The 12,107-nt window shown below is 44.5% G+C and overlaps 1 protein-coding gene across 16 annotated transcripts in view; it reads right to left on the reverse strand.

Moving 5' to 3' along the window:
* MBNL3 (muscleblind like splicing regulator 3) overlaps positions 1–12,107 on the reverse strand; it is a 163,643-nt gene that overhangs the window by 42,023 nt on the left and 109,513 nt on the right. For all 16 annotated transcript variants that reach the window (XM_069074085.1, XM_069074092.1, XM_069074093.1 and 13 more), the window contains one exon: positions 4,866–5,030. In XM_069074085.1, coding sequence (XP_068930186.1) covers positions 4,866–5,030 — 165 coding nt within the window. The remainder of the gene's footprint in view (positions 1–4,865; positions 5,031–12,107) is intronic.

Below are 12,107 nucleotides of genomic sequence, written 5' to 3' on the forward strand. Positions count from 1 at the left end.
TCGGTCAGCAAACCTCTTTCTTAAGGCTCCAGGTACTCACACTGTCCTGGGTTAAGTTCACCCATGTAGCAGAAACTGTATCTCAAAATCAACAGAACCCCAAAGGGAAACTGAAAGAATTCCCTACAAGGACAGGTCTAGGCTACACTAGGTTTCTAAATCCAAAAATTTTTTTTTAATAGCCCTATAACACATCCCCAGAGGGACCACGCCCGATAGTGAGAGTTCCTCCTTCCTGGCCCTCTCAATTGTGAAATCCAAGCCTACAGAAGCCTGCCTGAGTTCTCTGGAGGAGTGACCCTGTCCTGTTGACCCACTTGGGCTCTGCAAGTGGCCATGACACTTCCCATGGTGCTTGGTCAGTGGAAAAGAATTGGACTTTCAAATCCCAAATTTTGGGTGATGGACCTGAGAAGCCATCCTCCTCAAACTGCCAACAACATCCTGTGCCTCATTTAAGCAAGGGAAACAGGCACCCCAGCTCAGGGCTTATGCCAGTAGCTACCAGTTCAGACCAGGTAAATGCAGGGAACTGGCTTGTCTACTGCAGCAAGACATGCTACTGGGACTAACGAGGGCTGCTATTTATCTGTTGTTCAGTCACATTGGACTCCGTTTATTTCTGAGCCACTATTCCAATTAAGCTGACATCCCCTTTATCAAGGGACTCATTTCTGGCAAATTGAATTGAACTTTGCAAAAATCTCTGTGTATCAAGCACCTCAGGGTTTGATTGGGGATGCACAGCAACTGAAGAAATTAATCACCGATCAGTTTACCACATTATGATGGCTTCCATTGAAGCAGCAGCAAGGTGGAAAAGTCATTCTTCAGGATTCCCTAGGGTCATTTCAGTAATATCTTGTAGTGTGGAATGTGTGCCAGGCAATACAATATGCTGGGCTGTCAGGGACTCATTCCCTTTCAGCTCCAAACCCCTCCCCCAATCGAAATACCCAGGGAGATGTGGGGGGACTGGGGGAAAGCGGTCCCTGAGAGGTTCAAGAGCTTCACAGATCAACAGCTCCCTCCCTACCCTTACAGGACTTCCCCAAACACTCACTTCTTAGATCTTGCAATAGCTCTTTATGGGAGAGAGCAGAAATATTATGATTAGGGTTATTCAATAGGTGGCTAGGTAAGGTAGGAGTCCTAAATTTGGAATCAAAGCACATAGGTTCAAATCCCAGCTCTGCCACTTGCTATCTGTGTGATTTTGTGTGACAAGCCACTTACCCTCTCTGGGCCTCAGTTTCCTCATCTGTAAAAAATGAGACTAAATCATAGTAGCTCTAAGCACTCTGAAGTTTTTTTTTAAGCAACTGGGGTTAAGTAACTTACTCAAGGTTACACAGCCAGGTGTTTCTGGATGGGTGCTAAGTGTCAGAGCCCAGATTCGATCCCAGGTCATCCCGACTCTGGGGCCGGTGCTCTTACTCACTGTGCTACCTGGCTGCCCCGCACTCTGAAGTCCTAAAGGTGCTTTATGCACAATATTTCATTTGACTCTCACCTTGACCTGTGAGGGAAGTTTGATTATCATCCCCATTTTATAGATGAGGAAGTGGAGTTTCAGAGAGGGTCAGCAATTTGCCTGGGTTCCCACAGATCCTAAGTGTTAGAGGCAAGGCTGAGGTCTTCTTCCGGATTCCAAGGCCAGAGCTCCATCCACTACCCCACCCCCAGCTCCCCCCAGCTCAAAATCTCTGGCTCTATAATCTCAGTTTTAACAGATACAGGGTGCCAGGCTCAGAGATGTGGTGGGACCGAAGGTCATATAGCATAGGCTACATAGCTAGATGAGGGAGAACAGGAACATAAACCCAGAGGTCCCAGACTTTCAAATCGGTCTTCAGTCGACTCTCTCATGGTTGCCTCACTGAGGAGTCCCAGCAGGAACTGCAGCCCCAAGGACTGAATCCTTTCTCTGTTACCACTTTCATATGGGACTTTGGGGCCTTATACTTCTCTACAACATACCCTACAAGCGGCCTGAAGGCTGCCGGGGGGCAGGGGGAGCTGCCACCTCCCAAGGCAGCTCATTCTACTTTGGGACAGCTCTCTCCTGCTTAGGGAGTTTCCTTCCAGGGAGCTGAAAGCTTTGCCATTGCCACTTATTGCTCCTATGTTTGCCCTCCAAGGCCTAGTAGAGCAAGGCTAAGCCCTCTTACTCATGATGGCCCTTTAGCCCTTCATGATAGCTCTTGGGGCCCCCTTGAGTCTTCTCTTCTGTAGGAAAACATTCTCAGTTCCTTAAAGTGATCCTTCCATGCCATAATCTCAAGGCCACAGCCTGCTCATTCTCCTCTGGATGCTGTCCAGCTTATCAATGTCCTTATTAAAATGAGGCACCCATCAGTGAACACAATGATCCAGGTGTATGTACCCTGGTAAACCAAGAGGAGACTTAAGCAGGGCTATCACTTTCTGAGCACAGGACACCATGCCTCTTTCTGGAGCCTAACATGGGAAAAGCTTTGCTTGCTGCTGTTTTGACCTTTTTGACCTTTAGTGAGTTTAGAGTGCAAAGAGGTGAACTGCTATCTACAGTTATATTCTAATGAAGTTGATTTTTTGAACCCAACTGTAATACTGATATTTTTTCCATTTTATGAGATTGGTCCCAGTTTTTCTAGCCTGGCAAGATTTTTCACACTGTGACTATCTTTCGGTGTGTAAACTCCCCCCTTCTCTCTCTCTCTCTCTCTCTCTCTCTCTCTCTCTCTCTCTCTCCTTCTCCCTCCCTCTCTCTCCTCTCTCTTTTCCTCTCTCTCTCCCCCTTTCTCTCTCTCCCTCCCTTCCTCTCTCTCTGTCTCTCTCCCCCTCTCCTTTCTCCCTCTATCTTTCTCCCCTCTCTCTCTTTTCTCCCTCTCTCTCTCCCCTCTCTCTCCTTTCTCCCTCCCTCTCTCTCTCTCCCTCTCTTTCTCCCCCTTCTATCCCCCCTCTCCTCCCTCCCCTTTGTACCATCTGTACATTTCATAAGCATGCTGTATATCCATTTATCCAAGTCACTGATTAAACACAAAAGAGTAAACACGTGGAACTCAAGGTAGCTGAGTGTGCATCCTCTCCTCCTTTTCCTTAAAGGTTACTGTCTATCTGAAAAAACTTTCAAGTAAGAATATAGAGATTTAAGGCATCAAAGAAGCATGAGTCTTTCCTTCACTTTTCTTCATCTATAAAATGAGGAGAATGACTTAAGCACACAGCCAGGACTGGGACTCACTCACAGAAGCTCAGAGGGATGACTGTGTCCATTTCCTTTGGAACTCACTACCACGTATGGATCTCACTTTTTGGTGAGTTCATCGTGGAGACGATGCTGAAATGGGGAATTATCAAATCAGGAGGAAGGCTAGAGAAACCCTAATGTGTCTTCCAGCTCTAACACTCTTCACGTTCTAAGGGGCTCCTGATTACATGGGCCTCATCTAATTTGTCCTGCCATTGGCTTAGAGGAAGCTGGGCAGCTGGAGTTAGAATGAGATAGCCCTGAACTAAACTGGAGACATGGGAGAAGTGTGGGCGAGGCTAGGCAGAATCAGTTCTCAGCTCTCCCTGGAAGCTCAGAAATAACATGAGGCAGCATTATTTCAAGGCACAAAGACCCAGTGAGTTCTCAACAATCTTTTTCTTAAGTCTCATGCACTTGAGAAAATTGGACAGTTATAGGACAATTATTTTTTATGGAAAGCGTCTCTGTGAACTCTCTAGCTCACAGCAAAGCTGAACTTGTGCCTTGTGAATTTCTGCAATGGAAATCTCTGGTGGGGATCTATAACACCATGAAGGTGTCAGGAAATTTGTTCTAACAGTATCAAATAGGTCTCAAGAACCCACCTCTGGGAAGTCTGGGGCAGAAGAGCGATCACCGGGTTAGGAGTCGGCTCCAGGCTAGGTTTGAGATGGAGCTCTGCTGGTTATTAGCTAGGTGAGAGGAAGGCTAAATCATTTAACTTTTCTGGGTCTCAGGGTCTTCATTTTTTAAATGAGAGGATCAGATTAAATTCTCTTTCTCTCTCTCTCATTCTGACACATTGAGGATTCTGGCAAATTTCATTCCTGGTTAAATTCATAGCTTTGAGAACAGTTCTGTATGTCCCCACACCCGTTCTTCATGTGAAAACATCTGGATCAAGTGAGATCATGTGTAGAAAGTGCTTTATGAACCTTAAAGTACTGTATCAATGCCAGCTGAAATGATTAAAGGTTATCTAGTTCCCAGCGATTCCAACCTTTTTTTGACCTCCTAAATCAGATTTTAATCTTTTTGTGTGTATCATGAATTCCTCTGGCTGCAAGGACCCCCTTTGGCTGTGACAGTGACTCCAACTTAGAATAATGGTTTTAAATGCATAAAATCAGATACACGGGATTGCAAAGGAAATCAAAAGTTAGCGAACCTGTTGAAATTTGCCCATGGACTCTTTGGGTATTGTGGATCCCAGGTCAAGAATTCCTGTCCTAAAGCATTTGTGGTCCCTACCATTCACTTGCCTCCATAAAGCTCACCATTTGATACTTCATGGTAGCCCTGGGTTCTTACAGTTTGTGCCAGGGAACCCAAGCTATGACTGGTCCCACCAGGTGGGATGGACTTGGTGATGGACTCTATATCTGTTTCCCAAAGACCCACCTGGATAAAGATGGAGAGGCATACACACACATATATATTGTCAATTTACATATATATGTAAATGAACTTAGATACACAAAGTATCAATCATATGTCTTTCCATATAAGAAGGTTGGTTTTACATCAACAGGGGCAAACAAGACATTCCAGTTTCATTGTCTCTGTTTTTTTTTTTAAACCGCTAAGAACACCGCCACCCAGATTTCACAGAAATATTTCTATAACTTACAATTGGCTGAAGCTGAGCGCCCGGAAGCATGAATTGCATCTGCTGCGCGAACATGGCAGCCGCAGTCTTTTGCTGTATCAGGTTGTTACGCCCGTTAATTTCAAGCTGGGTCTTCAGGTGAGGAGGAGGGTGAAGATACTTGCAGTTCTCTCGAGTGCAGCGGCCCTAAAAGCAAAAAGACCAAGCTTGTAGACACCGTCATTTTGGATCTGGAGGCAAGTGGTTTATACATATGAAGCTGATATACACAAACAAATAAGAAAACTCTTAAAGCTTGAACCTCAACTTTATAAGACCCAGTAAGGATTTCCCATAGCTTTTGAAAGCTGAAAACATAAAATGATTATTTCAATTAAGTAAAACTCAAAGGTTGAAGTTATAATATGCAATTAATTCAGATGTGTGAATCCATAAGGTGAATAGATTACATGTGTCAATGTACAAATATACTTCTGCATGAAAGCATCGGTCATGCCCAACACTTCAAGCCAAATTTTTTTTTACCTCAAAAATCAGGTGAACTGAAGCCAAAGCATATTTGGGGTCCTTGGTTCTTTGAAGGATCTGAATGCCATGAGACACTGGACAAGGCCCTTTCCCTGAGATGCTCCGATGTGATAGGAGATCCTTTAAGATGTTTCATAGGTTCACAAGATCATGGAACAACATCTGGAACAGACTTCAGAGCCATCTAGCCCAGCCCCTCTCATCTGACAGAGGGCAGAGGAGGACAGTGACTTGACTTACCCAAGTTCATATGGGTAGTGACAGAGGTGAAATTTGAACTTAGGCCCTATTACTCCAAATCCAGTTCTTTTTCCATTTTGCAAAGATTTTTATTTCCAAACCGCACTGTATCCCCTTCCCCACCACACACTGAGAGGAGTTTTCCAGACAAAAGGGACTCCTACTGAAATTGAGCCCGTTCAGAACAGCAACTTCTGTATGGAAATATATGCTTGAGTATAAGGGGTTGAGGGCCCAAAGACAACGCCACTCTAAGTATGGCCATTTATCATATTTTGTAAAATCAGTATTCCTGAAAAGTCACCATCTGATTTTCTGGAGGAAACTGAACCTCATTTTGAATCCATCAGGAAAGCACAGGGTGAAGCCTCTGGCAAAAGAGTGAGACACAGTGTACTAATTGAGTAGTCCACAGCATCAGTTTTTCACAACCTGTGTTGGTTCAGAGCAGGATCCACCTGTGTTTGCCTCATATGGGGCATCGGCCCTTTGCTCTAGACTTTACAGGGGTACGTTGGGTCCTTCTGGAGTCTTGCAAGACTGCCAAGCCTGGGGGATAACTTGCAGAAATCCCACTGCTGGGGCTCAATCTGAGAGATAAGTCCCAAGCAGGGCGTGGGGCTCCCACCATGCTGTTTGCTCTCCCTGGATCTCAAGATGCTTATTAGGAGAACAATGCCAAGGTCTGTTTGGGGTTGTACTGATGAGCTTTGGGTCTTCCCAGATTTTGATGTGCTGATTAGAGACACATGTAAATATTGAGGCTCAACTCTAGTTCAAACTGGTTTAAAAGGGTTTGTTTGGATTTTTTTCTTTTTTTTTTTTAAATTTGGGTTTCCTTTGTAGGGCAAGTTTTCTTACTTGAGGTTTGGTTCTGTTTAATTCCAGTTCCGAATACTTGCAAAATTATGGTCAATGCATGTTTCCTAAATTCGGATGTGCTAGGGTCAGATTAGGGCTTTACACACATTTTTTCCCTTGGAACTTCACAATCTTGTTACCCCAAATTACAAAGCTGGAAAATTAGGCTCCATTTTGGGCCCCAAACTGCCTTTCCGTCATTCCTAGTGAGCTGCCTAATGCACATAGAAAGATGACATTGTAAGGTATTTTCCAAGTTTTCAAAGTGCTTTACAAACACTGGCTTATTCAAGCTTCACAATAACCCTTAGAGGTAGGTACTGTGGATATTATTATCATTCCCATTTTACATATGAGGAAAATAAGGCTCAGGGAGGTTAAGCCACTTGCCCAGGGTCACAGAGTTAATAAGTGCCAGAAGCAGGCTTTGAACCTGTCTCCTGACTCTAAGCTCAGTATCTTATCCATTAGGCCCTGCGGCCTACTTGTTGAATAATTGGCTTAAGCTGGAGACTGTGTGGTAGTTAGAGCCCTGGGTTGGAGTCTTAGCTCTACTGTTAGCTACCGTATGTAGCCTGGGACAAGTCACTTTCCTTTTTAGCCCTCAGTTTCTTCCTCTGTAAAAAAGGGAATGTTGGACTAAATAATCTGAAAGTTTGCTTCTCGTTCTACCACTGGATGGTCCTAAATCAAGTGACCACCTTGAGGGGGGTTCTGGTCGGCTCCACTCTGATGCTCTTACATCTCTTTCCCTATCCACACTAAACCTTTGGGGGCAAACCCTCCTTTTATCCCAGCAGCTATATGAGAACGATTAGTTATTCTTTTCAACAAAAAGTGGCATGCAACATTTGAGCAGAAAGAGGCCTGTGCCGGCTCCTTCATTGTATGACTGAGACAACAGAAGCCAACAGAAGAAGAGCCTTGCTCCCTGGGAGGTAGTTGGCCTGTAGCAAAGCTGGGCCTTGAACTCGGGTCTTTGCCACACCAGCCTCAGCCACTTACCTGCCTCCCGCGCAGGCTTCTTGTGCTAAATAACCCAGCGTGGGGTCGAGGAGGCTGGCTGCCAAGGCCCAAAGCTGGACCTCAAAACCAGGTCTTTGTAGGACCCGCCCAGGGTGCCTGAGAATGCACCTGTGCTGGGCTCATCCTGCTAAATGCCCCTAGTGTGGCATATGGTCATTACTGAAAGCATTAATAACATTTCACTAAAAACTAAGTCCATCCTTCTAAGATTTTTTTTTCCCAACTCTCCAAACAGTATAAAAGCAGCTGAAGTTAAATATGAGATCATTTGGGCAGAACTGGTTCTATTGTTTTGATAAAACAGAGCAGAGCTCTAAGCAGTGAGGGGAATGAAAGGGCAATCCATTGTTTTCCGAGGGGATTGCTGTTTGTGTCTCCCAGAACCAGTTTCGAGAGACAGCTGAAGAAACTGATAAAGCCAGGCAATAACTCCTTGCTCTGACGCGTGTCTGAGCGATCTGGCCAGAAGGAACTTCCTACCAGTAGGAGCTGCCTAGTTGGGCTCCTTACTTCTGGTCTTTCCTCTTTCCAAGTCATTCTCCACAAAGCTGCAAAATTAGCTTCCTAACCCACCTGAGCCACTCACCAGCTCAAGAAACTTCAATAGCTCTCCACTGCCTGGAGAAGAAGCTACAAATTCTTTTGCTTGGCATTTAAAGCTAGTCACTAATATGGGCATATGGCCAAACTGACCTCAGTCTCTTTTTCTTGACAGGGTAGCTAGTCTGATAGATCTGAGGAATTCTGTGGACACAATGTGACTCTAACTTCTCTTTCTGTACTCATTTCATTTCATATTATTCCCATTCTTGCACTCTTCATTCCAACAAAACTTCTTTTCTATCTGACAAGCTGAACCTTCAATCTTATGCTTCAGTACCTTTGGAATGCACTCCTTCCCCACCCCTGCTCCCTGGGTTCCTTTGATAGGTCCCTTAGAGAAACGAAACTCCATCCAGGTTCCTCCATACAAATAGTGCTAGAGGCAAGCACCAAAGAGACCCAGGCAGCCCTATTGTGTGCAAGGCATTGTGGGATGGGGAGGAGTTGTAGAAAGAGATGAATAAGTCACAGTTTCCACCATTAAAGAGACTAAGGTGTGTAGTCTGGGGAAGTAAGAGGTGTATGCAAATGGCTATAATTTAGAAGCATATGCAAATGGCTATAATTTAGAATATGGGATTTGTTGTTGTTGTTTGAGCTATATTGAAGACAAAGGAGCACAGAAGAAAAGACAGAACTCCTGCTAATATGGGCATATGGCCAAACTGACCTCAGTCTCTTTTTCTTGACAGGGTAGCTAGTCTGATAGATCTGAGGAATTCTGTGGACACATCTTCCTTAGATTTCAGCAAAGCATTTGGGACAAAATCCTTCCAGGTATCCCTGTAGCTAAGGCACAGTCATGTAAGCTAGACAATAGTACATTTAGAAGGATTTAGAACTGGTGGAATGACTGGATCTTAAGAATCATCACAAATGGCTCAATGCTAGCTTTGAAGGAGGTTTGTAGTGGAGTGCCTTAGGGATTTATTCTCGGATCTGTGCTCTGATATGTGCTGTTCACCATTTTCACCAATGACTCGAATGAAGGCATAATGGCATGCTGATCAAATATATAGAAGTCAAAAATCTTGGAAGGGTAACCTATATGTTGGTTGGAAATATGAGAATCCCAAAGGACCTTGCTATACTGGCCCAATCTGATAACACTTAATTGGGATAAATGTAGAGTTCTACTGGGGTTCAGAAAATCAACTTCTCAAATATAAGATGAGGCACGGCTAGATAAAAGTTCCTGTGAAAAAAGATTTGGAGGCCTTAGTGAACCACAAGCTCATTATAAGTCAACACAGAGATGTACAGCTCAAAAAGGCAAATGGATGATCTAACCCTACTAGGGTTATCTACTAGGCTGCATTATGAAAGGCACAATGTTGAGAATGAAATGGGGAAATAGGTATGCTATATTCTGTCCTGTTCTGGCCAGATCCTGGGTATTGGGTTCAGTTCTGAGCACCAAATTTTAGGAAAAACACAGACAAGTTGATGCATATCCAGAAGAGTGTGACCAGAATAATGAGGGGTTGGAGAGTATAGGATCAATGGATAGAAATGGAATGGTTAGTACAAATAGGAGAAGACTTAGAGGAGATATAATCATGTATTCAAGTGTTTGAGGGGCTACTGGGTGGAAGAGGCATCAGACTTGCCAGTCTTGGACCCAGAGGGCCAACTTAGGAGCAAATGGGTGGATGCTGCAGAAAGGCAGATTTAAGCTGGATGTAAGAAATCAGACTGTGGGCCCACAAAAGATGTGTAACAGATATTAACCACCCAGCCCACAGAACTGGAAGGAATATCAATTAGGAAAAGTCTGATCATAAATGCTGGTGGGCCAGTCATGTGGTAAGGACCAGGGACAATAGAGAGCTAGCCCAAGAACCCCACTGTTTCTCACAAAATGCCCCAACGCTGGAAAAGCAAGGCCTACGGCAAGTTTTGGCCAATCTTCAGGATAAGATCATGGCAAGGATGAAAGGCTTGGATGGGTTGCAATCCACACCAGGGGAGGGAAGAAAATGCTGTTCCATTGAAGTGCCAAAGCCTTAACCTAACTAGAAGCCTGTTGCTAAGATTTTGGCAGATTAAGAGCAACAAGCCTTGTTCAAATTCCCCAACTCTCCCCACAGCAGAACAGCATGGATGCTTGCAGATGTCAAACTTTAGTTGTTGTTTTTCTCTTCATGCCTGGCATGAGATGAAGGTATCTGGGGATCCTGGGAAAATGTGTGTGCTCAAACTACCCAAATCCACTTTGGAGTTTCAGTGCTCATTTAGGAAAAAAAAAGCCTGTGGACGGCTGGCTGTGGGTTTATCGCCCATGAATCTCCAACCTCCTGGAACCCTAATAAGTATGCATAATAAAGGCAAATTAAATTGGAAATACATGCAAGGCCCACATGCATGCATCATTGATGCCTCTGGAGCGTTCAGACTAATTGGAAAGTACCTCAGGATGTATAGGCAGCTATCAGTTATCTAGCGGAAAGGAGCAAAGAATGCCAGAGAGCTTCTGAAACAGAGGGGAAATTTACACTGGTGGGGATCTGGTGTGGGGTGCAAAGGGGCTTCAGGAAACCCACAGAAGGGCACAGTATGCAGTGGAGAGAATGTTGGACTTAGAGCCAACAAGACCTGGATTCGAATCTTGCCTCTTACACTTATTAGCTGTGTGACTGGGAGTCAGTCATCTAATGCCTTTCAGCCTCAGTTTCCCTCTCTGTAAAATGAGGATAACACTAACTATAGCACCTGCCTCCCAGGGATGGTGGGGAGAACCCACCATCATACTTTGCTGCTATTATGCATAGAGACAGGGATAGGGATAAGACCTGAGATTGCATTGGCTCCCAGTTGAAGAAACTCTACAAATACAGGCTGGTACCTTCTCTGCAATTCAGAACCTTACAGAGTTATGATATTATTATGCTTATTCTTCAGTAAGTCATGTGGCTGAGATGTGACTCTAATGTCCCCACAACTCAACCCCCCAACATAACATGGGTGGGCATTTTCTTGGGGCTCTCAAGTCCCCGCAGTCTCAGAGAGCTACTGAAGCAAGCAGCAGACATGACCGGCTCCTTCAAACTCTTTTCCACTGTCCTCTGGCTTTCAGCCTGTCACTGGAAGCTGGTGTCAGCCACCATCATTAGTCACCAGCAGCATCACAGGACATTTCCAGGTTTACAAATTCAGCTTACTGTCAGAAGCTCTATTAACACCTCCCCTATGCCAGGCACTGTGACATGTGCTGGGGTTACAAAGACAAAAATTAATGGAACCCTCAAGGAGTTTACATACTGTTGAAGGCCAATTATCTATCCACTGATAAGTCAAGACAAAATACAGAGAGTCATTTCTTTGGGGGTAGAGGGGTACTACCAAACAGGCAGATCATGAACAGCCTCTAGAAGGATGTAAACCTTGAATGGAGCAAGGGAGGCAGAGGGGAGGAAGGAAACTTTCCTACTCTACCGGTTGGTTCTCCATCTTCAAACTCATTCTGGTCTCACCGTCTTGATTTTATCTTCAACTGCAGCTACAGCTCTCTGGCTCTAGGCTGCCCAAGTCTTTGGAGTAACAGGCACCTTAGAACCATTTCCCCAGCTTTTTTTTCCCCTTAGCCAGGGAAGAATGACTTTTTACTTTGAGTGTCTGAACCCCAAGTCTAACTACAACCCCAACCTCAAATCCCCAAGGCCCCCATTGTAACAGAAATTGACCCTACTTCTGAAATGAAGGGTTTGTAATAGCTAAGGTCTCCTCCACTTTCCTCTATGACCCTGACTTTCCCCCCTCACTACCCATCATTCTGCACATAGGAGTCTAGGTATTTACATAGATGCCCTCAAGCCAAAGGTGATATCTTGTCTTCACTATATCCTGAAAGGTCCCACTTCACAGCACACAATCCACAATTAAAAATAATGGCAACGACAATAAAAATCATCCTCATTCATTAAAATGGGATTTAATGTTTGGCAGCCAGCCACAGAATGGCAAAGCCAGTTCATAAATCTGAATGTATTCACCAAAATAACTGTG

Source organism: Petaurus breviceps, unplaced genomic scaffold (assembly GCF_028583685.1).
Source record: "Petaurus breviceps papuanus isolate PSGF00001 unplaced genomic scaffold, PetGlider_PUasm1.0 90881, whole genome shotgun sequence".
Classification (NCBI taxonomy): domain Eukaryota; kingdom Metazoa; phylum Chordata; class Mammalia; order Diprotodontia; family Petauridae; genus Petaurus; species Petaurus breviceps.